Below are 26,625 nucleotides of genomic sequence, written 5' to 3'. Positions count from 1 at the left end.
CTTTGGTCACTTTTTTCCTGACCATGCCTCTATAACACACTAGAGCTCACAATACTGCTAGATTGTGTCACTTTGTTCCTAACCATGCCTTCAGAAAACACTGGAGCTCACAATATTGCTAGCTTGTGTCGCTTTGTTCCTGAACATGCCTATTGGAAAAATAGTAGTTGTACGAGGGGAAAGAACAGGTGTATCCTATATGAGAGGGAAAAGAATGAGGGGAAAAGTGCCTATAGGAGAGAAAAGAGTTGATGTAGGAGAAGGAAAAGTAAGAGGGGACAAAGCAGCTATTGGAGGGGAAAGAGCACCTTCAAGAACGGACAGAGCAAGATGGCATAGAGCAAGAGAGGGCAGATCAAGAGAGGAAAGAGCAGGTGGATGGTGTTTTAGCATCCATCATCAAAACAACCGCTACAACTCCACTAGGCATCTCAATCCAACCTCCAAGGCCTTCTTGTCAATGATGCATTGCTGCTGTGATGATGCGCGATCATGCTCACAACATGTTCATTTGAGTCTGACAACCCTACTTGCTCCAAGCTTTCGACAGAATCAACCACCATTTTGTATGTCTCCATTCATGAATCTCTGTTTCACCATCCCCGTCTATAGCTTTGTCTTCTCAGTGCCTAGATGCTTGCGTATCCATAGATCACTTCCCCTCTTTGTTACAGGCCTCACCAAGAAGAAGGAGAAGAAGCAACCTTTGTTGGGATCTCCAAACTGGGTATCAAGCCCCATTTTGCTTCAAAATGCAACCTCCTACGGCGCACGATGATCCTCTTCTGGAAATAAAATGCCTTGTGCTGGTGTTGATCATTTTTGCATGTCTCACGGATTGTCACCACAGGAGCTAGAACTGCTCACATTTGGTGTGCACTGTGGAGGTTAGCGTGTGTCAAACCTCAAGCTGGAGGTCTACATGAGTGTGAGCGGAGCTGCAACGTGAGAAAAATCTAGCGAGGGGGAGGGTTGAGTGCATGAGCATTGTCAAAGAGCGAGAGGAGGCCTCAATGCAAGGGAGTGGATGATTCAAATTGGTAGCATTCAATGCTGCACTACCTTCTAAGCTTTCATCCTCTCCCCTCCACCTTCCACTCCCTCCAGCTCCTGTAAGCTCTCTTCTTCTGCTCAATCTCTAGCTGTGCAACACATGGCATTCTTCAATCTCCTCACTCTCCAACCATGCAGCACGTGGCACTTGGAGTCTCTCCTTTGATGGACACATGGCAACCTCTTGTGCCTCCCACCCTCCTTAATATATAGTAAGATATCTATGTGAAAATATATATACAAAGGATTGCCATAGGCCAGTTTCAATGATACAGTGTAATGTTGGATGATATAATGCAAAGTGCATGTGGATAGTGCAAAGGCATAAGACAAGCACTTGTCCACAGTACAGTGCAAAGTATAGGCGCTATGTTTGGTGCATGATATAGTGCAAAGTGTGTGTGAAAGTGGAAAACTTTGCCTGGAAATGTGAGCTTATTTGACATAGTGATGATGCATAATCAGGGCTTGAGATCTTCAAGTTCGATGTTTAAGCTCTTCATTTGAAAAGGAGAGCTTGTTGTCTCCAAGTTCAACCTAGTCAAACCTCCTCAAACCATCGTAATCATGCCTTCATGTTTTGCATAATTCATCCACCTAAAATGATCGATTTCATGTAGTGTATACGAACACAATAAATATTCAAGTGTCCTTTTCTGTTGTACCAAGGATGAATGTATGAGGAAATTGCTTCAGCCACTCCAAAGATGAGCATGTGGGGATGATTTGAGATGTCCCACAAAGCCAAGGCTGAAATGTTGCTTGCATATTGTAAGAAAGCCATAGCAGCATAATAGGAAGGTCCACAAAGATCCTGCAAATCAATAACCAATAATCCAGAAACACAACAAGCATCCGGGCATCCGGACGTACCGAACACTTGGACATCTAGAAGTACCGAACAATTGGGCAACCCCAGAAGTGCAAAATAATCGGAAATACAACAAGCATAAGCCACACACATATGACAAGAGGCAAGCTGGTGTGGATTAGACAAAGCTGACATAATCATAGCGGGAATGAAATAACAACCTCTTCGCATCCGAAAGTACCGAACAACCAAAAAGGCGAGCATCCAAGATTACAAAGAACATTTGGAAGTAACCGAGAAAATGGGCATCTGAGAGTACCGAACAATTGGGCAGTCGGAAGTACCGAACAATCGAAAATACAATGACCATAAGCCACACACGTATGACAAGAGGCAAGCTAGTGTGGATTAGACACAGCTTACATAATCATAGCAAGAATGAAATAACAACCTCTTCGCATCTGGAAGTACCAAACAACATATCAAGAAGACGAGCATCTAAGATTACAAAGAACATCCAAAAATAACTGAGAAAATGGGCATCCAGGAACATCAGTAAAAGACAAGAAACAATCACGGTGATCACGTCCAAACGAGTACTCATCAATAAGTAATCCATATGTGCCACGTCCAAATGAGTACTTAATAAATAATCCATATGTGCCATGTCCAAACGAGTACTCAAGAAGTAATCCATATGTGTTCATAAATATTGTCACCTTAAAGACCTTGAACCTTGCCATGTCCAAACAAGTATGCAATAAGTAATCCATAGGTGCCATGGCAAAACGAGTAACTGGTGGAGACTGAAAGCAGCAAGGCGACCCCATGTCAAGAAGCTTCTTATCATTAAGTCTAATTTTTCATTGCTTTTGCTTTTGCTTCAAATATTTTTGATTCTATGAAAGTATGAAAATTTTCCATCCTCATGTCCTAGGTCAAGTCCTCTCTGGTTATGGGTGTTCATCTTCTAGTCCAAACACTCTTCTACCAGTTTATTGATAGCAGGCAACAAAAAGAAATAACCATAAATTTCTTACCTGAATTCAAAATATAATGATCTAGCCAGTCAAAATAATTGGCGCATACTCTTTGAACAAGCCATCATGGGCCGTTTGTATCAATCATGAACACAGAGTTGATTTGCGAATGCATCTTTGATAACTTTTGCATATCAACTCAAAACCTAGCGATCAAGTGGTCGAAATGATCAAAAAGAACGTTCTGTGAATGATTGCATTATCAGATTGACGAAAATCATGTTTCTTTCTTCTCACAATCATGCTAGAGCATAGCCAGGCTTTGATACCATGTTGAGAGGAAGAGAAAGAGGAGAGAGACGGACACAAGAGTTGCTCCCAAGGAAGTGATTCTATTCATAGATCATAGGTATATATATAGCTCTAACACACAGGAAGTGAGGACTGGCTGAGTTAGGGTGATCTATATATAGCTCTAACACACAGGGAGCTTCAAAAAAAAACATTACTTCTTTCAATATAGTGTATAATAGCTCAACATATGATGCAACTAAGCTAAAAAAGATGTTGAAAATATATGTCTTTACAACAATAGAGCAACATGATCTTCAAATACAAGTTCCCACCAATGGTTATCCCCTGGTTATCGCCAGTGTGTGATGATGCCATGTATCCAAACCTACTAACACTAACACCTTAAGTGATGTCTATATTTATTGTCTAACTTTCCCTAGTTATAATGGTACTATCATTACAAGCATGTTAGAGGCATCTGCCACCAACTAAAAGTTAGACATAGTTGAGTTGTAGTCGGTCAAGTTAGAGTTGGATGAGTCAGACCTACTACAATCCAAGCCTCTCAAACATAGTACCAAAATTTATTCCACCTCTTGATAACCCTACCTTACAAGACTATCAAAAGCAGCTCATGCCAGCTATCCTAATTTTCCTCCACTTCCGCTCAGCATCCCACCTTCCCTCTTCTCTAATTTTATACTTGTGTCCAGCTCTAAGCTATCCCCTCTTACTTCATCTTTGCACCTTACTTTTCACACCGTAAGATTTGCTTGAAATCAATGCCCACGATTGTGACAAGTGGCTCAAGGACAGCTCAAAATACCCAAACCCCCTAGGTTGCCTGCCATAACAAGTGTGCATGGGCACTACCTCCTACTATTGTGGTAAGCAAGCACTATATGCTTTTAAATGTAAAAGGGAAAGCAAACTATTTTTGGCCCTTGCAAGGGTCTTAAGGGATGTCTTGGTTAGTGAGTTGCTAATCAGGTCCATAGTTTTGAAGTTAGTTCATTTGGTCAAGTTGACCATGCAAATTGTGGTTAGTATGAGGTTTAAGTGTGGGTTAATATTAGTTCAAGGGCTTTTAATGTGTTTAGGATTTAAGGTCTTTGTTTGCTTGTGGAGGTCCTAAATGTTCTAAATGCTTTTGTCTTTTGTTAGGTATTTCTCTCTAAAGATGGAGGCTCTCTTTGTCTCTTGTATTTATACTACTCTTGTCGAAATAGGCACGTCCCAAGTTCCAACTTTTATTTAATGGTCCATCCACCACACACACACATACACAACACTTTTTGTCTCCTCTCTTTTCACTCATCGACCTTTCGCCACCATAATCCTTTACCTTCTCTTTCTTTTTCTCTTTTCGTTTTTTACACCTATGTTTCCCTTTTACAAGTTATTGGAAATATTTATCAAGCTACTTTACACTAAGTCTTATAATGACACTCGAAAAGGCATGGCCTGAGTGGGATCCCCACGTTGAGAGATTAAAATATAGTTTTTGTAAGATCATCTCCATAAATGGCAATTTGAAATACACATCTTAATTCAAATGGTAATTCAAATATATGCTTTCACAAGTGTTTGAAAAGATCATATTGCGAAAGTCGACTCGCAAGAATGCCATCCACCATCCCAAATGCTGCTGCCTACAAGCGAATGGGGCGAACGAGCCCATTCTTGCGTTTTGGTTTGCCTCTCGTCACCTTGACGGTGCTGGGTTGGCTCGGCCTCGCTCATTTGCAGCAAGGCAGGTGCCGCTCTCTCTCTCTCACTCTCATTCTTTCATCTGTCCGCTTGATGATTATGGAAACCTATGATTTGAATGCGAGGGTTTCTTACTTATATGTGTAAAGTGGAGTCACTGGCAGTTGATGATGGATAATTTACTTTCTAAAATCTCTACTAGCTACGTTTCTATAACTAAACGTAAAAACAGAAATATTCAATATCGAACCCTAGCCCCATGCGGTGTACAGAATACTTATGACCTATACAAGATTGGACAAGGCATGGCTGCAGCTACTCCCCGCTCACGTTACTCCCTAGTTTCTTTCCATCTGTAGTTTCTTGGGAGGTGCAATAGATACACCAAGTTCCCCCCATAGGGGTGTATTCTCATGTTATTTTCAGTTTTTTTGGTCTTCTGCAAACGTTGATACTCCTTCTCGTGAGGCACCCAGCTCTCTCTCTTTATATATATGTGTGTGTGTGCGTGTGCGTGTGCGTGTGTGCGTGTGTGTGTGAAATCATATGTATACTTGGGGTGCATTTTCACAAGCCCCAAGTTTACCATGACACCGGCAGCACAAAAGGATTGACTAGGGGGCATGCCTCAATCTTGAGATTGGAGAGACAATGTTTCCAAGCACATTTCCAGGTCTTACACATGAGATCACTCCTCTTTCATTCCCTGGTTCAACCCACAGCCCTATATGCAGGTGCTTTCTGGCAGTAGACTTCGGAGAGGACAAGTGGACTGGTTTTGAGAGGGGGCCTCTGTCGGACTTCGGAGAGGACAAGTGGACTGGTTTTGAGAGAGGGCCGGCTACATGTCATGATGCTGTCCCGCATGATGTGGGGGAACATATATACCTCACATGACTTAGAGTTTGCAGCGAAGCCACTCTACACATATGCCTCTTTCCAGCTCATTACGTATCTATGTTGTGTGAACAGATTCACACAGTTTAGGTCGATCATGCAGGCAAAAACAACCATTCGGCATCTGGTAGGGTCGCCAGCAGCAATCCAACCTTGCACCCAGTAACCCACTTCTGTCATCCACATATAAGAAGATAGGTGTGACAGACTGTGCTAGAGCCTATTGTCGCCCTCCTAATGCATCTACAAAAGAGACTAGCTCATCAATGCCAAGTTGCAAAGGAAGGGGGGGGGGGGGATCCCTGCTTACTGCAATGGTGTTGCTCACCTCATTTGACATCCCTTGTGTGGGCACATTGTTGTAATCCTCTCATATGGATCCATATCATGTTGTCTACTATATCCGAGGCTTTAGTCGTGCCTAGAGGCAAGCTCGTAAACGGCCTTTCCGATGTCCACAAAGAAGTAGTATACTCTGTTTCTTGTGTTGGGCCTCTTGTATGAAGGCTCTGAGGATGAAGGCATGATCTAGTGTGGATTGATCTCGTCTAAAACCTGCTTGTCTAGTCGCTTCCATACCTACGCTCTTAGTGTTCTCATTGATGTGTATCTCAAGAGCTAACCCATAAGCGTCGGGCATCAAGTGGCCGACCATGATTGTTGTATAGCTACCTATATCCATGCGACAAGTGATTAAAACACTCTTAATCCACTTGAAGTTATGGGCTATTAGGTAAGCTGTTGCTCAACAGGTTTACCATATGGCCTTTCTCATATCTATAGCCTTTTGCTCATATGGTTGTGGAATGGTCAAACACTAGGGGGATAGTTATGTTCAGATCTAGAGGTTCAAGGTAAGGAGGAAGCTGTTTTCATTGCCCAAGAATAAATGCTCGATTCCACCACTACCGCATCAATTCAATTACTCATCCCACCCGGGTGAGACATGCTTCCTCAAAAACCGTACCCACCTGAATCCTCCATGGCCTAACCTCAAGAGGAAATGATTGCCACTGAAGATGAGCAAGGAGGAGGTCAAGACCCTTAGGGATACAGATTACAATAAAAAACAATAAAGACATAGCAAGATGTAAGTGGTGGGGCGGGGGATGTCCTAATGTGTGCATGGGCATCATGTGAGCTTTCCAAGCATGAGTGCCCTTGATAGCACATAGAGATCTTCTTTCCAGCAGTTTCATCCAAAATCTTATGGAATTATTGCTATAGAAGACAATTAAGAGCTCTTGTACATGGTAGGCCCTTTATGCCGTCGTACATCCAGTTTAATCTTGGAGGTGGAACCATGACTCTCTTGGCCTTCTTTCGCTCCTCCCTTTGGTTGAGTTAGTAGGTGTGTGCACTTTCAAAGCTAGTTAATGTTTGAGGGTTTTTAAGGTTTTGTCATGTCACCCTTTTGTACGCCACTCTCCCATTCATCCCTATTCTGAATTTGACGAATATAAGCACCAATTCCTTGCCTCCTTGCAAGCTCACTTCATATGTTTACATTTGGTATTAGAGAAGGTTTTCCCTCTTGTACTTGCCCGCACCATTCCAAGCTTTGGGGACCAATTCTGTCATGAGAAAAGGAGCTGGTTGGCCCTATTTCATTAGGTCGCCACGGTTTTTGGAGGGGCTGCGTTCAGTTCTAGCATTTGGGAAGCATTTCGAGCCGGTCTCAGCTCATGGGAGCTGGTTTGCAACATGCTGCCACTGAAATATTGATTTTCGCTGCAGTTGTGCCATGTTTCAACCACATTTGGAGCACTGATTCAGAACAAATGCCATCCATCTTGGAAACAGAAGAAATGGAGTTTCCGGCGCCCGCCGAAACAGAAATAGAAGAAATAGCAATATGATAACAGTTTATGTATAACAAATTATTTTTTCTTCATCATATAATTATCAATAGAGTGCAAATCATACATAATACAATTATCTATACTTGAAGCTTCAAGCATCAATGCATCATGCATGCTTCTATGATTCTAAATTTGTGAATGATGCTTCAATAATCTGAAATCAACATGTGTCATGACTAACAAGTTTGACGTTACAAGAATCTGAAATTTAGAAGTTTGAAGTACTTTAAACTTAGCACACAAGTTGAAACTTGAAACTTGAAACGTGAAAGCATCCAATGTCCAGACTCCATAGATGATCATGATTCATGATCCACAAATTCCTACGATCATGACTCATGAGTCATGCAAGACTCAAAATAAAAGCACCCATGGATGATATAAAAAAAAGCAGCTGCCACCTGGCACCAAGGTCCAAAGTATACTCAGTAGTAAGTATTGTATCTACTATCATAAAAAAAGAAATAACATAGTCTAGGATGCATCATGATGCAGCCTGCATGCATGATGCATCTGAAGTGTCATGACTATGAGTAGGCTAGCACTGTAGTCTGTACAGTCGTAGTCAAGGACCAAGGTACATCACTACTGATTGTCTGCATCATCCATGGACTCCTCGTCATCGTCATCCTCTACCTCCTCAGATGAGCCTGAGGCATCTGTGTCACTGTCTGAAGAAGAATCATCAACATTAGGATCAAGACCATCGGGTGTAGGTGAAGTACTAGCACCATCTCCAGATGGTTGAGTCTGCGATCGTGTGTGGTGTGTTGGTGCTGACTGCTTGTCATACAACATGGTGTATATGTCCAGCTCCTCCTGTGGGATATCTGGTATGGCCTTCATCTTCTCCACGTCCACCTTGTCTACATTCACTTGGTGAGGTTCGGGACAGCCGGCGGCGAACTCAAGGAGACGAAGGTTGCAATGACAAAACACCAACCGCTCCAATTGAGCCGTGCTCAATTTGTTCGTCTTCTTTATGTGAAAGAGGGCCCAAGTGCTCCAGTTCCTCTCACAAGGACCGGAACTGCAGTCTTGTGAGAGAACACGTATAGCAAGGCGTTTTCGCCATAAGCCATTTAAGCAGAGATAAGTATTAGGAACCTGATAACTTCAAACATATTTGTAGTAGATAAAACTTCAAATTGCTTAACTACTAAGCTCTAACTAGTGACGTTGTAACTTGTCTCTTACCAAAGTAGGAGTATAGTTGCCATATTTCTCCCACCAGGAGATAGGTTGCAACTGTGTCTCCCGGAGCCTAGCCGTAGGTCGACCCAAGGAGAGGATGTGATTGCGGAACAATAGAAGTTCATCCTTCATTTTTCGTTGCATCTCCAAGTCACCACTTATCCAATTTTGTAGATAGTGTTGCATCCCCTCCTCCAACTCGTCATTCTCATATTGCTCTTGACTGCGCCAGAGGGGATGTAATACATGTGCCACCGCATGGATTGGGCAGTGAAATCAATTCCACCGCTTATTCTATACAGCACGGATGGACTCAACCCTAAATCATGCCACAAGAAATTAGAATGCATTATGCATGCAAAATTCATAGACTATAGTACATACATAATACATATATGAAAATTCCAGGCTCCATGATAGCAAATTGCAATTTAGTAACTGCAATAATTATACATATTACAAAAGTAAAAAGTCTTACTTATCAGGCGATAGGGAAGTATTTCTGTTGAGGGCCTCTCCAATCTTGTCCATAAACTCGTACAAGAGCCCTAATGTGCTTCCCTCCATGTCCGTGATGCGAAGCACTGTGTAGATAGGATTAATCGATTTGATTAATGCCTCCGCCTAATTCCACCAAGACTCATCCATGATCATGCAGACAAATTTGATAGACTTTGCTTGGCCTCTATCATCCCAATCTCCCCACTCCTAAGACACAACCATGCGCAACAAGCCCTGGTGCACTCGCACAAGCCTCTCCACCACTATGAACATGTAAGCAAACCTTGTGGCTGGAGGTTTCAGTAGCTCAAGGTCACTGTAAGCCCGATAGATGCTGAGGACTTTGGGTCTTTTCGTGACAAATTTCACTATATCGCGGGCTGTGGAGAAGATGGCATCAATCCAAGGTATCTTTCCTAGGTCCTCGATCAAAAGATTAAGGCAATGTGAGGCACAGGCTGTCCGCACAATCTTAGGGAACTCATCTTCTAACATGGCACCCATTGACACACAATTGCTGCCATTATCTGTCACCACCTGCACCACATTCTCAACACCTATCTCCATAATGGCTGCCCGTAAATGCTCCCAAATATACAATCTTGTAATCACTATACCTGTAGTGGAAGCGTCTATGGCTCTCAAGAACATGGTTCCCTTGCAAGAAGACACTAAAATATTGTACACACTCCTCTTGCGTGTATCTGACCGTCCACATAAGAGTGTGCATTCATATTTTTTCCAAGTCTCTTTCAAGAGCTTCATTTGGTCTTCCACACATTCCCTCTCTCTTCTTAGCTCTCTTGTCCGCAAGGCCTCATATGTAGGCCCCTCCCATTCATACCCAATGCGGCTCACGGCTCTCATGGCCTTCCTCCATCATGTAGTCTTCGCCACATGAAAGGGTATTGCTGTTGGAAAGGTCACCTCCCCATCTGTAAGCCCCCAAATGAGGAGAGCGTGGGGGAGGGAGACCTAGGGCAGGATGTGCCCAAGAGGAAAAGAAGAGAGGGGGCTGCCACATGGGTAGCACCTCACATCAAAGAACATGGAAGGTACCCGGAGCTAGGATGGATCTGCATGGCGCTGATATCAGCAGTGTACGGAACTGTACGGCGCTGGAGAAGAGCCTGGCAGAGGGCAGAACCAGCAAAGGCGCTGACATGGCAGGTCAGGAGCGCAGGTGTACGGGGCTGTATGGGGCCTGGTGGAGCAGCAAATGGGGCTGCCAATGGGCAGTGGCATGCCTTATATAGGCTGGGCCCCTGCCTTGATTGGAGGGCTAAAGGCCCTCGAAGTGTGGGCCAAAGGGCCCTAGTTTTGTGAGCCCTTAAAGGGTTGGACTAGCAACAGACTGGTCAGCTAGTATGAAGCTGGCTGGTCGGTTTTTTACAGCAGGCCTTAGGGCCTATAAAAGGAGAGGCTTGATGCCTCACAAATTATCCAGCAGCCAGCAGTTCCAGGGCAGAAAGGAGCAGCAGGAAGTCTACTCTCTGGGCCTATCTACAAGAGGTGAGAGAATGCAACGAGGGCTGCAGACTTAGCAAGGAAGGGCTGGACCTTGGCTGTCTTCTAGGGGAGCAAGGTGCTGAGATCATCATACCTTCTGGACCAGCCATTCACAAGCAGGTTGGAGCAGTGGAACAGGGACCTGTGTGCTGCAGACAAAGCTTGGCAGGGGCCGCCCACCTAGGCTGATTCATAGGCAGTAAGGTGGAGAAGAACACACTGGACGGAAAGTCTACAGACGCTCGAGGTGGAGCACGCGGGCTCGAGTGTAGAGATAGCTAGCAGATAGGAGAAGGACCTTGTGGTAAGATCAGAGGACCACACCATTGGTGGGATTGTGGATCTATCTATTTTGTATTGTATCCATAGTTTTGGATGGAAATATATTTTGGTGGTTTCTCTATCTGGCTAATTCATTGTCTATTGATGAGTGTGCAAATCTATTTTATGCACATAAGTTAAGAAGTTTGTGATTCCACATCCCACACACATAGTGTGTGAGCTCCTGGGCATTACTATAAGTCTTCCGCTGTGTGTACCCTCTGTTGGGTCATTTCTAACAATTGCACACTATATGAAGAGCTTTGTGAGCTCACTAGTGGCCTCCTTCACTGCTTGCTTTTGCAAGTGTGCTTGAATGCTAGACCTTTGTAGTGATTCTCTTTTTCCCGCACTAGCATCCACACTAATTGATCCATGTGGCAAGGGTGTTCTTGTAGCACTAGGACCCATGTTTGATGTAGTTGATGCTCCTCTTCTTCTCTTTGCTTCTTCTCTTTGCAGAACCCAATGTGCTGGCATCATCCAATGGCTCAATGTCAGTCAGCAGCCTCTTCTTCATCTTGCAGCCCTTGCCCTCCACTTTTTGCAGCCAAGGTTGCCATGCGCACACGCTTCCATTCTGTTAGGCCACCTTTCACTGGAGCAGGCACAAACTCACAAGGTCCTACATCCTTGTTGGGAACACCTGCTAGTTGGTCTTTCACCCGTGTGACAGACCCCGTTTTGCTTATGCCGCAATAGTTGCATCTCCACTTCTTGGAGCCACCGCCTCCTTTATAACTATCTAGGAGGGAGACATGGACCCAATAAGCATCTCTCGGCATTGAGGAGGATGGAGAGGTCACAAGTGAGAAAGGATGGAGAGATAGGAGGAGGATGGAGAGCTCAGAGGTAAAAGAGGATGGAGAGGTGGAAGGAGCCTGGAGGATCAGAGGTAGAAGTGAAGGAGGATGGAGAGGAGGAGGATGGAGGGATGGAGAGCAGGCTACCAAGCTGCAGCTTGCAAGATGGAGAAGATGGAGAGAAGGATGAAGAGGATGGAGAGAGAGGATGGAGGTCCGAGGGAATCGGGATGGAGAGTCCGAGAGCGAAGGATGGAGGGATGGAGATAGCTTAGAGAAGGTAGAGAGAGAGCAAGGAGTGCAATGGGCGGGAGGCGGCGAAATCGCGATTTTTGGGGTCTAGGCCAAAAGTAGGTTTTACAAAACGGCGTTTCTTCAAGAAACACCATTTTCGTTTCGCCGTTTTCGTTTCCTGCCAAGAAATGGCCGTTTCTGGCAACTATGCTTGGAGCTATCGCCTCTATTTTGAAGGTGTTAGCCAGTATTTTTTGCTCTATTCCAGCTCATCATTAGGTTCTGTATTTTTGTTCGACTCATTTCATTTGCTGCTCAACTAGACCTGGAAATATTTGCCTGACCTGTTTCAGTCAAAACAAAGGTGGTTTTGTGCAAAGAGGACATCAAATTTCAGTCAAAGAGCTCACGTGGTTCCAATTGCAAGAAGAGCTTTTGGATTTCGCCCCGGAACAATCTTGCTTTCACAGAATTTTGTCTGGATTCTGTTTCTAGATTTTGCTTCCGGATTGTCCTAGATTTGCATGCTTAGATCTGCTCGGAGCTGCCTACCTGGATCTAGATTTGTCCTGGATCCTGGTTGGCTTGGATTTGGTCCTGTTACTTGGATTCTCGGTTTCCCAGGCTCCCAAATTTCTCTTTGGAGTTTTGTTGAGCACTTTGCAGGTATAAGCACTCAGCAAGGTATTCAGTTAGCACTTTTAGTCAATTGTGTAGTGATATATGGCTCATAATGACAATTTGTTTGGTGGCCCGAGAGGAGAAAGTTGATGACACCAACTACTCTTTATGGAGTTTCATGGTTTAAAATGTGTTGGTTGCCAAAGGTTTATGGGAAATTGTGAATTGGGATGAACCCTATCGTGTAGATGCCGCACCTAATGCACCAGTTACACTTGGTAGAACATAGGGCCCGTAGGGGTGGCTAGACGGACACTCATAGTATTTGCAGTTGTCATAGCTGATCAGAGGAGATGGGATGCCCATGCTCTTGCCTTGATTTCTAAGAGGTTTGTTATTCCACCTCGTGAGAAACCTGCTGCTCCCCCATACTCTCTCTCTCTCTCTCTCTCTCTCTCTCTCTCTCTCTCGTAATGGTGATTGGAACACGTAATAAAGAAGTGGATATCTGTTAGAAATGACTTAACAGAGGGGTGCACAGCGGAAGACTGATAGAATAGCCCAGGAGCTCACACAATGTGGTGTGGGGTGTGGAATCACAAACTTCTTAACTTATGTGCATAAAATAGATGTGCAGACTCATCAATAGACAATGAACCAGCCAAATAGAGAAACCACCAAAATAATATATTTCCGTCCAAAGCTATGGACACAATACAAAAGAGATAGATCCAGAGTCCCACCAATGGTGTGGTCCTCTGATCTTACCACAAGCTACTTCTCCTATCTGCTGGCTATCTCTAGACTCGAGCCCGCGTGCTCCACCTCGAGTGTTTGTAGACTTTCTGTCCAGAATGGTTCTCTCTACCTTACTGCCTGTAGATTAGCCTAGGTAGGCAGCACTTACTAGCTCAGTCTGCAGCCCTCTTTAGGTCTCCTTCACCTCCTGGGAAAAGGAAGCCCTGTCTGCTGTAAATCTGCTGCTCCAGAGAATGAGTTATGAGGGCAACCGACCAGCCAGCCCTAATTGGGCCGACTGGCTGGTCTGTAGCAGCCCTAACCAACCGACCAGTTGGTTCGACCAGTTGGTTGGCTGGTTGGCTGCCTATCCAGCCCTATTTAGGGCCCTTTGCTGGCCCTTTGTTCCATGCAGGGCCCAGCCCTTTTGGACTGCTTACCCTGCCAGCCCTGCTTGCAGGCCATAGATCTGCCCAATACCTGCTGCAACAGTGCGACTCCATGCTGCTACCGTTCAGCCTTTGTCCGGACCCTAGCGCACCTTGCACACCTTCCGTACACTGCCCTGCAGCAGCCCGTACTGATCCGTACAATGGCTGTCCCCTTTCTCTGGGCATACCTTGCCCTAGGTCTCCCTCACCCATGCTCTCCTCATTTGGGGGCTTACAGATGGGGAGGTGACCTTTCCAACAATATCACCTTTGAAGGGAAACCCCTGGAAACAGTCAACACATATAAATACCTACGGCTGGATTTTACAGACACCTACAAATGGAATGCATGTGTGGAAAGGAGGATTTTGGAGGTTTAAAAGCTCTGTATAGCTTTCAAAATAAATGCAGGTAGGCTCATCTGTAGAATTGGGAAATGAGAAAGTTTCTATACACCATGCTAGTACAGAGTCTAGACGGTGATCCTCTATGGATGCCCAGTCTCGGCGCCCGGGCTCTCTAGGCAGTATTGGGAACGGATAGAAACTTTGCACAAACGTTTCTTGATAGGGGAGTTAAGGGTAAAGGTACAGACACCATACCCCATCCTACTGGCCGAAATAGATATGATACCTCTGCATAGTTGCCAGCCGAAATGGAAACGGAAGAAACGGAGTTTCTGGCCCCCGCCAAAACGGAAACAGAAGAAACGGCAAATTGATGCAATTTATTTTTAAATTTTATTTTTTATACATAATATAATTATCAATAGAGTGCAAATCACACATAATACAATTATCTATACTTGAAGCTTCAAGCATCAATGCATCATTCTTGCCTCTATGATTCTAAATTCTTGAATGATGCTTCAATAATCTGAAATCAACATGTATCATGACTAACAAGTTTGGCATTACAAGAATCTGAAATTTAGAAGTTTGAAGTACTTTAAGCTTAGCACACAAGTTGAAACTTGAAACTTGAAACTTGAAAGCATCCATTGTCCAGATTCCATAGATGATCATGATTCATGATCCACAAATTTCATGATCATGACTCATGAGTCATGCAAGACTCAAAATAAAAGCACCCATGGATGATATAAAAAAAAGCAGCTGCCACCTGGCACCAAGGTCCAAAGTATACTCAGTAGTAAGTACTGTATCTACTATCATAAAAAAAGAAATAACATAGTCTAGGAATCAAGATGCATTATGCTGCAGCTTGGAGGATCAGAGGTAGAAGTGTAGGAGGATGGAGAGGAGGAGGATGGAGAGGTTACAGGTAAGATTAAAGAGAGGATGGAGAGAAGAAGGATGGAGGGATGGAGAGCAGGTTGCCAAGCTGCAGCTTGCAGGATGGAGAAGATGGAGAGAAGGATGAAGAGGATGGAGAGAGAAGGATGGAGGTCCGAGGAAAACGGGATGGAGAGTCCAAGAGCAAAGGATGGAGGAATGGAGAGAGCTTAGAGAAGGTGGAGAGAGCAACAAGGATGCACAGAAGGAGTGCAATGGGTGGGAGGTGGCAAAAAAAGGAGCCAGGCGGCGAAATCGCGATTTTGGGGGTCCAGGTTAAAAACAGGTTTTACAAAACGGCGTTTCCGTTTCCGTTTCGCTGTTTTCGTTTCCTACCAAGAAACGGCCGTTTCTTGCAACTATGTACCTCTGGAAGGGGAAGCATTATGTCAATTCATGGCTTACCTCAACGAAGTCGAGAAGATGGATGCCAGTAGGATACCACGAAAAGCAATCGAAGCTACGAAAATCATGGGATGGCATAAAGAGGGCACGAAGTGGATGGAATCATGGGGTATAACAGCTGTTGACATACCGAAAGATGCATGTGAGATTAAAGAGATAGTGACACAAGGAATGCTACAAAAACTATGGCAAAACCCGGGGACAAAAACACAATTCTACAAACAGGAAATCAACTCGATGGAAACTTATGGAATGCAGAAACATCTTGGGGAAGAGACATCAATATTCAAGAGACAGCTAATCTGCAAAATCAGAACTAGCTCACATGATCTTGAGGTGGAGAGGGGTAGGTGGGCAAGACCTAGGATCCCCAGAGAGAAACGGACCTACAAAATCTACCCAACAGGGGAGGTAGAAGATGAGCAGCATGTACTCCTCAGATGTAGAGCCTACGCTCACATCAGAGAAGAGCAGCCAGCCAAAAAGTTAGGGGGCTACTTGAAGGAGGTCTTGAAACATCGTAACAAGGTACTGGGACTAGCACACGAGCTAGCCCAACAGGTACTTAAATGCATAAAGGTTGTAATATTTTCTTTCACTGGATGTAAGGGATCACTATTATTCGTTAGTGATTGCCAGTCCCATAGATCCTGAAGGGTCTCAAAAGCGGACTTTAATACAACCATCTCATATCATCTCTCTCTCTCTCTCTCTCTCTCTCTCTCTCTCTCTTTGATTTAGGATTCAGCACAGGTGATGATGCTCATTTCAGTAGCTCCACCCTTACTGTGATTTGTATCAGGTTTTCTTTCAGTCTCATAGACCCATCGGCCTTCCGAAGACTCTAATAAAATTTATTTATTTATTTATTTCTTTCTTTCTTTCTCTCTCTCTCTCTCTCTCTCTGATTTTGGCCTTCGGCCAAGATCCCCTCCCTCTTCACAGTGGTGTTTCTTTCTCCCTGGGATTTCAGCTTGTCACCCTATTCTCCATTAAGCTTAGCCCCGACGTGTTTGTGGCACCTCAGCGGCTCCTCATCGCCTTCAATCCCAAGGCAGCTTCAGCTAGGTGGTCTCAGCCTCTCTCTACCCTCTCGTAGCTCGTCGTCTGCTCGTCGCTCGTCAGTTCGCCGTTTGTCCACGCAGCCGTCGCTTGTTCGCTCAAACACTTCGTCGCTCAACCTGTCGCTGTCGAACAGTAGCAGCAAACAGCTCGCCTCCACTTCAACTCACTTCAAACCAGTTAGGGTTTTGCACAGCCACTTCAGTTCAGTCCGAACCAGCTCGTCAGTTCGTCAGTTAGTCTTCTCCAGTTCCACGTCACCCCAAGTTGGGCTGAATACCAGGCCCATTCTAGGGGTTATCTTCAGCTTTGGGGGTACTCAGATATGGCCAGCATGAAATGGCTAACTCTTGCCTCGAAACCCCCCTTAACACCAGCAACCTCAACCAAGGCACGATATGCGATAGTGACAGCCATGACGGCCTCTCCGTTTGCACGCAACTACCAACAAGCAGGTTCAAAGCGACCCATCACTGGGCAACATGAACAGATTTATTATTTGCAGCAAATAGTCAGAGAGTTAAGACTGGAGTTGGTAGAAGTAAAGGCTTGACTTCAGGTTCTAGAAGGGCCTGGCAAACAGGCAGTGGTTGATGAGGTTGTGAAGTCTTGTAAGGCTTCCCCCCCTACCCCCCAGTTAGTCTCCACAGTCAAGGATTTAGTTCATAATGAAATACGGACAGCCAAATAGGAGGTCATTGTGGAGTTTGAAGCAAAGGTCAACAAAATTGATATTTAGCAGTAGATCAAGGAACATTAAGCTAGACGGGATAATGCATTGAACATTGATTGGACAGCTGACGAGGATGACAAGCCTGACAATTCTGATGATGATGGTGAGGCTAGAGTAGTCTTTATCGCCAGAGTAAAGGTCATGCTATCCTTAAGTTTAATTCACGACTCTCACGACTCAAGATTTTACGAGAATCTTACAAGCTGAAAGGTACTAAGCTATGGATAGCCGAGGAACTCACAAGGGTACGTTGTATGATAAAGCAATGGAAGTAGCCAGAGTTAAGGTTGCCAAGAAAGATGGTAAAAGGGTAGTGTACCGTGGAGGAATAACAATCATTAAGGAGTTTAAATCAAAACCAAAAGACTCTCAATCTTAAAATGATGTATGGCCAACTATATGCTTTTTTCTAGGACATAATCTAGAAACTTTAAATAAATGGAGTTTCTTTATGCACTCTCAGGCAGCTGCCATGTGCCCTTCCTAAGCTGATGTATTGGATGGGTTTTCTATTGTCCCATAGACCTTTGGTCTCCCGTGGCCGTTAATAGACTCTCTCTCTCTCTCTCTCTCTCTCTCTCTCTCTCTCTCTCTCTATGCGGAGTTCAGATCATGTCCATCCGTAGTTACTGTCCTATCCGTGTCGTGTAGGAGAAGGGTATCTCCTGAGTCGTCCACCCTCTTCGTCCAGAACCACTCTCTTGGGTCCCACTGAATCTCCCGAAGGGGGCGACCCTCCCAGAGCCACAGTCGCCACCGAGGGATCTCTTGATCTTGGATGCTTGGGGGGTCGATAAACCATTCCTTGCCTAGACGACCCACTATTGTGACCAATTGCCAGTGCAATGAGTCGAGGCTCCCATCCATGTATGAGTCTCCTTCCGACAACGACTGGAGAAGTCCCCCCATCCCTACTTCGAAGAAGCTGACCCAACCATTATCGTGCCGCATCATGACCCGCAGAGGGACAACTAACCTAGAGAATTGTCCCAGCCATCTGCAATCTGCCTAGATCTATAGAGCAGCCCTCCATCCCTTTGGTATGGCTGCGTCTATCTCCCTCATCCTGTGCCCGGCTCCTCGCGCGTGAGAGATAGCTTTGAAGCGTGCCTCAAGGTCGATTGGGAGTCTGCTCCAGGCGCGAAACGAGCTGGCTGGTCCGCTGTCCCATTGAGTCCAGCCTTTGTGTGTCCGTTGTCCGAGCATACAACCATCCTCATCCTGTGCCCTGCTCCTCGCATGTGAGAGATAGCTCTTAGACATGCCTCAGGGTAGACTGGGAGTCTGTTCCAGGCCCAAAATGAGCTGGCTGGTCCATTGTCCCACTGAGCCGAGCCTTTGTGTGTCCGTTGTCTGAGCATACTGTCTGAGCATACAACCATCCTCATCCCGGACCTTCGGGTGCCAAATGAGGGGTTGGCACTCACTCCTCTCTGCAATTAGGTGGGGCCCATATGAGTCCCCCTACCAATCTCTGCCAAACCCTGAAAAGGCTCTGTATCAGTGGGGATCCTCTCCTTGTGAGAGGGGCCTCCGAAAAGAACCACCGCTGTGATTGCTAACACTGACCTCCTGTGCATGGGGTATTCTTGAGAAGCCCCTCTGTAGTAGGAGTTTCCAGGGCTCTGTACCTGGGGTAAGTTCGCTAACCACTAGCTTGCCCAAAAGGGCTTTGCTATGCATCTCCGGATCAATGATGCCCAAGCCACCTCGAGCCTGCAGCATGATGGCAGTTTGCCAAGCAACCTTGACCCTGGTGTTCCTCGTCCCGTTTGACCCAGCCCACAGGAAATTGCACACCAGGCTCCTAAGTTGTCCCATGCAGCCCCTATGAAAGCACCAACAAGAAGCGATATACTGAGCCGTTGCTAAGAGAACCTGGTTGACTACAAGTGCCCTCCTTGCTAGAGAGAGTTTGTCGAGGCTCAATATGAAAGCTTCCGCCGCACACACTCTAGAACCGAGCGATCTGCTGCTCTACTGTAATGTTGATCCCTACTTGACGCCCCAAATATCTCGCTGTCTGTCCTTGTGGGATCCACTGAAAACCAAAGGCAGCGCCCCAATCTGAACCTCTTGGACCTCCTCCATCCCCGTGAAGAAACCGATTGGTTTTAGTGTAGTCGCAATCCGAGCCCCGGAGGCCCCACAATAGATAGCCAAGGGTCCTATGACTGCCTTGAGGCTCGATGCCGACCCCTCCACATACATTGCTGTGTGATCTGCAAACTCAGAGTCCAAGATTTCCTCCTGCTGCTGGATTGGAAGTCTCATTCCTGTGGCTTGGGAGTGTAGGAAATAGCCAAGCTCCTCGGCTACAAAGAGGAAAAAGAAAGGGGCCAAGGGGCAGCCCTGTTGTACCGAGCGGGAGAGAGAGAAGGCCTAGTGAGGAAAATCCGTAAGGTATACTCAAGAGCAATGGTGGAGTTGAAGCTTACGTACTGCACAATTGTGAGCACATTAGAAGAATTGACATTTATAACTTGCAGTTTCTTGCTGTCTGCTGTCTACAAACGTATGTCAAGGAAAATACTTTGTACATTTTGAAGCTATTTGTGAGGGTGGATGTTTGGATGCATCAGAGCTAAGGCTGTTGCACGGTAGATTAAACTTGGTGTAGTACATTTTAAATGCTCTTGGTTGATCTTGGGTGCATTCTAAGATATTGTTTGGCTTTCCAAGCTATTGCTAGTCATTTACTTTTTTGTAAACTTTGGCATTGTAGGCGTGAGGTAGCAACTGCAATTGATGAAGAAGAGTGGGGAGTTATCAAAGACACAAAAGGACTTTCTCGTGAGGGCCCAATAGCTGGCAACATCCAACGAAAAAAGAAAGTAGTAGATTTGGAAGAAGAGTTGAAGGTTTGCACTCTCCATCAAGCATTATATGTGGTGCATTGATTATTGTTCAGTAAAGTCTACATCTTCAGACATGCTTGCAATTGGTTTCTTCCTCAATTTGTATAGTTTATGTAATTTCTGCTGCATGGATTTGAAAGTAGACTGACCATAAAAACACTGAAGTCAAGCTTTTACATCATTTTCCACCTTGTGACATCTAAACATGTGTTTGTGTGTGTATACATGTATAAGAGAGTGAGCATATGTAAAACAATGTTGAAACATACAGGGTTCATTGTTTCCAGGAGTCCTGATTGAGGCAGTGATATGTCTTTGACTTATACCTCTTAAATTTGATAAGATTTTAAATTTAATATTCCGTGAAAAGAAATGGTGCGATTATTTTCAGCACATAACTGCTTTTGCTGGGAACCCCTGAGAGGTTGCCATTGCCTAGTAGAAACAAATTTCCCTGGCCACCTCTGTGAGTTGTGGTTTTTGATGTCCCAGCTTGCTGTTGTCACCTTGCAGATATACACTAGTTCCATGATTCATTTTCCAGACTTTTTTGCAATTTGCCATTCCCTTATCATGACAATTTCTGTGTCTTTACATTTGTAAAAATATTGTATGCTACCTTCCTTTGCCCTCCAGGGGGAACGCTTTTTATGTATCTGCTTGCTGCTGATGAGGCACTGGCACTGTAAATATCTGGGAAAATATATTGCTTAAGCATGTTTATGTTTTCCTTGACTTTAATTTGTTCACATTAATTCCTATATTGTGTGCTTCTTCTGCTTTGTTCTCCTGCTTCAATTTTAATCTCATGATTTGTACTTTGTCCCAAATTTTGGAATACAACATTGAAAAAAGAACTTAATGCTCCTAAATCATACAGCGGACAAATGACAGTTGAACTTTCAGATCTGGTGTCTGCCTTATGTCTTGATCCTTGTATCAGGTTCAAGTTAATAATCTCTTTTCATTTCAGGCTGTGTGATTAGGATGAATTGTCCAGCTCACGGAATAATGTTTATTAAGTATCTCTGACACATTTGATTCCTGTCAAGTCTCGCCGCCGCATTATTGTTTATGCTTTACTTTCATTTGCATGGAATGGCATGTCTTATTATGTCCATATTTTTTTGTTCCACTGCAGGCAATTCAAGAGAAAATTGACATCAACTCTTTTGAATACAAAAGTGTCCCAAGGCCCGGAGTGAAAGATGCACCCCAAAAATGATGGTTGGTTTTCTAGTTGCTGGGTGCTCATGGTTCTGTTGGCATGTACATTGTAAGAACACCGTTCTGATTACATACAACATACATATGTTCAATGTCTGTTCCCAGGTTGTTTTACAGACGTTGAAAAGCCTTTTGGCCTCACCTTAGAATTAGTGTCATGGCGATGGCGAGAGTGAGGAACATTGCGTTTTTCAAGTAGCATTGCCAAAGTGAGCATAGTCCTCTTGTCGTCATCATGAAGAAAACACAATTTTACACAATCCTGTCAAACTAAAACTCCAACACAAGCGTATGGATATGGCATGTGCCAAATCGCATATCTTCTATAAAAGCATCTCTTTGTCCCCCTCTGCCTCCCACTCTCTCTTTTCTTCATCTGGTTTTTACCTTCATTCCATAAATTCTTAAATTTTGAAGCTTTGAGAAATGTCTAATCTCGTGAAGGTAACTATATTGTCATCATGGATCTAATAAGAAAGGTAAAGTGCCACCTTCCATTTTTGTACTGTTATAGAACAAGTACTTCTGAGGTGGCTGCTTGTGCAGCAATGGCAACATACTAATGTTGGGTGGTTTGTCAAGGTGACGTTTGTAGTATTCGATATACGGTTTTAAACATTTTCATCATGATTATATGGATAGTGAATTGCTTCACTAAAAAGTCAGGTATACTCACACAATTAGCCACCATGCAACCATTCATTGATGGTGTCGAGGCTGATGGAATATGGAAGCAAGAAACTAGAAATGAAATAACAAGATTGAAAGACAAGAAATACCTTGAGAAGAGTGTAGACAAGACACAAGCTAGACAGATAGATTGCGATGATGTGACCCATGAATATATGGGCCAAAGTACAAGACATAAAGCAAGAGTGCTTATGGGATAATTGTAGAGGTGCCACATGGCACACACTCAAGACACAAAGACTAGACTAGACTTAGACAAATGTAGACTAGGAAATAGTACACTTAGTGTGCACTTATCTCCAACACCCTCCTTAAGTGGACACTAGGAGTAAGACAGAAAGACAAGACTAGAAGACAGACATAAAGATTGATAGATTGAGAGACAAGATAGAAGACATGACAGACAAAGATCTTGAGACACCCCTCCTCAAGTGATATCCTCATATGGGTCCACAAGGGTAGGGACAAGATGGATCTAAAACAAAACATAGTCAGATTGAAAGACAGATAGACAGATAAGACTAGATAGACAGAAGACTAACTGTAGTCAAACAGAAAGACCTAGACACTAGAACCCCTTGACCTACATCATCGGTGGTCAAGGTGGTAGACAAGAAATAGAAGTAATCAAAAAGCCCACTTCTCATCATATGAGGAAGGAACAGCAGGATCTGTTGATGGAGATGCTGCAGCAACATGGGCTGAGGTAGATGCAGGGGTTGATGTAGAGGGTTTGGAGTAGCAGTCCCTCTCCCGGTGATTATCACGGCCACAAATGGTGCATGGATGAGCCTTGAAACAGATGATTAGTTTTGCCACAATGGGTGCAAGGCTTTCTTACCTTAGAACTTCCTTTCTTTGCTAAAAATGCAGTGTCAGTTACCTTTCGTTGTTGAGTTCTTTCTTCCTCTTGGAGAGCATTGATGATACCCTCAAGAGAAGGATTATTGTGGTACTTGAAGGTAGTAACAAGAGTAGCATAGGTGTCAGGTAAGCTTTTGAGAAGCACAGCAATAGCAATATCTTCGGAGATGGGAGACTTGACTGACGCAAGTTGAACCATAAGACTGCGAAGATAATTGACATGAGAGACTATAGTAGCTCCTTCCTGCATATGTAGATCAAAGAATGAGATCATAAGTGCAATCTTAGAGTTTTTAGATCGGGGTCCAAAAAGGATATCCAAAGTGATCCATGCTTGAGCAAACTGTATGTCGGAGATGTGATGAATGTAATCATCTCCAAGGCCGAGCAAGATGATAGCATAGGCTTTGTCATTCTTGGCAGTGACAACTTGCTCAGTGTCGGGACTTTCGGGAGCAGCACGGTGAACAATGTCCCAAAGACCTTTCATAAGATGGCACTTGATTTTGATTTGCCAAGTATGAAAGTTGGACCCATTGAATTTGTCGATAGATATGAGAGAATGAGAGGAAGATGCCATGTGGGAAGGTCTTACCTCTTGCTAGGATGCAAGGGCAGTGTCTATTCCCTTACAATATTGCAGAAATAAATGAAAGGAGAGATCCAAGAAGCCAGGTTCTCTCACCACTTTGTCAAGGCCATAGCATATGACAGCCCATCGAAGTAGGAGGAACCAGCAAAAAAGAGAGACTGCTCAGCAAACTGAAAGAGGCAAAGCACAGTACCTTAATCCCAGGCAGAGGCAGAGGTGCAAAAAGGGGCGCAGTCCAGGAGGTCGAATAGATGGCGCAGATCTTCGTGAAGATGACGCAGATCTCGAACAGCAGCTGGAGAAGTGCGGCCTGTGCAGGTACGGATTTCGTACAGTCGTACGGACTGTACGGATAGTCTTGATTGTGCTTCGTACGTTGATGCAGGTGCAGGAGCGACAACAGGAGCAGGTGCAGGAGCGACAGTAGGAGCGAGAGCTTATGGGCGCAGATCTGGAGTTGAACTGCGCAGATCTGGCGCTCAGATCTGGCTGAGATGGTGCGCGGATCTGGAGCGGAACTGCACAGATCTGGCAGAGATGGTGCGCAGATCTGAAGCGGAACTGTGCAGATCTGGCGTGCAATGGCGTGCTGTGATGGCGGGGCAGAAAGAGGAGGGCAAATCTGAGCAGGAACGATAGCAGCGTGAAGAAGACGAGCAGAAGATGGAGATGGCGACCAGCTGAGCAGAGCAAAAGTCTGAGAAGAGGCGGCTATGGCTACAGCAGACTGAGGAGAGAGAAGAGGAATCTACATGGCTCTGATACCATGATGGAATATGGAAGCAAGAAACTAGAAATGAAATAACAAGATTGAAAGACAAGAAATACCTTGAGAAGAGTGTAGACAAGACACAAGCTAGACAGATAGATTGCAATGATGTGACCCATGAATATATGGGCCAAAGTACAAGACATAAAGCAAGAGTGCTTATGGGATAATTGTAGAGGTGCCACATGGCACACACTCAAGACACAAAGACTAGACTAGACTTAGACAAATGTAGACTAGGAAATAGTACACTTAGTGTGCACTTATCTCCAACAGAGGCTTCTTGTAATAATTGCATTTACACTTCTTTTTTGGGCTGACTTGCATTTTTCGAAACTTTCTTTGATGGCTGAGTTGAATCAAGCTTGGATTGAGAGCCACCAAAAGAGGCTTGTTTTTGCATTTTGTCCGCAAGGCTTGATTCCCATCATGCACATCAATATACATATTCTTCCTTGTCTATTCTTTTTGCAATGATAGTCCCACTAATTTGTGGAAAATGATTGTAATCATAATATCCCTATCAATAGATTCAGAGGAGTATGAAAGGACAAATATGACTCTTGCAAAGAATTCAAAATTGTGGACACAAGTTGACTATCCTGTATAACCCCATTATTATTTGACAACAATTATCTAAGTAAGATCTTGTAAGTCAAAGGATTTGACATTGAATAACTTTTTGGCATCTTGACATTGTCAAAATGTCTTTTGAAATAGTTTCTTGCTTGATACATATTCTCCCAAGTATGCCAAGCTTGCTTGGAAGTCTTGGGGGAGGTATAATGAACCTTTTGACAGATAAGGAAATGAGAGACAAAGCTTTAGAAGTGTTTGGGGAGGTATAATGAACCCTTTGATAGATAAGGAAATGAGAGACAAATCCTTGGCATCACTAGCATCTTATCTCTTTGATCCCAAATAGGAATTGCAATTAGCCTCAATTGAGCTTGCAATGCTCATGCTATAGCACTAGGGAGACTCGATGTGCTAGGAGAGGCATGAGATGAGGTCATCCGAGACTGGATAAGATGTTGGTATCTCTTTAGCTTAGTTGGGATCATCTGCGCTATGAAGTCCTTGGGACAATGGCTAGACGGCTCTAAAATGGAAGACGTGCATTGTGACTCCATGCTATATAAATAAAACACAAACCCAAACAAAAAAAGAAAGTTGAATTAATAAAATTGGGGAAATGCGAAAAGGCTAATTAATGCAAAAATAAGAATAGAGGAAGAGAGGAGACGGGAGATGATAAAAAGGGGGGAGGAGAAGAAAAGAAGAAAAGAAGAAAAGGATGCGGAAAAGAGTAGTGGAGAGGAGAAGAGGAGAGAGAGAGAAGAATGCAAAAATGTGAAAAAGAATGCGAATGTGGAAAAACAACACTGAAATAAGAAAAAGAATGCAAAAATACAAAAAGAGTGTGGAAATGCGAAAAAGAATGCGGAGATGTGAAAAGAGAGGAAGAGAGGAAGAGTGAGAGAGAAAGAGAGGAAGATTGAAAAACAGGAAAAGAGAGAAAAAGAGAGGAAGAGAGAAAAGAGAGAAAGAAGAAAATAAAAAAGAGCAGGAGAAACAGAGATAAAGAGAGGCAAAGAAAAGCAAGAAAAAGGAAGAGAAGAAAGAGAAGAGAAGAGAGAAAGAGGAAGGGAGGAAGAGAGTAAGAGAAAGAGAGAGAAGAGAGGAAATGAGAGAAAGAGAGGAAACGAGAGGAAGAGAGAGAGAGAGAGAGAGTAAGGAAAAGAGAGTAAAGAGAGGAAAAAGAAGAAAAAGAGAGCAAAGAGGAAGAGAGAAAAGAGAGAGAGAGGAAGAGCGAGAGAGAAAGAGAGGAAGAGTGAAAAGAAAGAGAGAAAATGAGGAAGACCGAAAAAGAGAAAAAGAGAGAGAAAGGAGACGAAGAGAGTAGGAGAAGAAGAGAAAAGAGAGGAAGAGGAAAGAGAAGAAGAGAGAGAGAGAGGAACAGAAGAAAGAGAGGAAAAGAGAGGAAAGAGAGGAAACGAGAGAAAGAGAAAGAGAAGGAGAGAAAGAGAGAGAAAAGAGAGAAAAAGAGAGGAAGAGAGTAAGAGAAAAAGAGCAAGAGAGAAAGAGAGGAAGAGCGAGAAGAGCAATAGAAAGAGAGGGAGCAAGAATGAAGGGAGATAAGGGTCCTACGCCCATTACATTTGCTAGTG

At 44.2% G+C, this 26,625-nt stretch overlaps 1 protein-coding gene across 1 annotated transcript; it reads left to right on the top strand.

Annotated features, from left to right (window-relative positions):
- Positions 1-4,675: 4,675 nt before the first annotated feature.
- On the top strand, positions 4,676-21,799 carry LOC147883606 (cytochrome C oxidase assembly protein). The gene is made up of 3 exons (XM_087399986.1): positions 4,676-4,895; positions 20,180-20,315; positions 21,454-21,799. Exons 1-3 carry the CDS (start codon positions 4,762-4,764, stop codon positions 21,535-21,537), a joined length of 354 nt encoding a protein of 117 aa, XP_087256112.1. The 5' UTR covers positions 4,676-4,761; the 3' UTR covers positions 21,538-21,799.
- Positions 21,800-26,625: the final 4,826 nt, after the last annotated feature.

This window comes from Dipteris shenzhenensis, chromosome 28, assembly GCF_047967505.1.
Source record: "Dipteris shenzhenensis isolate YYH24624 ecotype China chromosome 28, Dip_SZ_1.0, whole genome shotgun sequence".
NCBI lineage: Eukaryota > Viridiplantae > Streptophyta > Polypodiopsida > Gleicheniales > Dipteridaceae > Dipteris > Dipteris shenzhenensis.
This window is presented reverse-complemented; position numbering and strand designations above follow the sequence as displayed.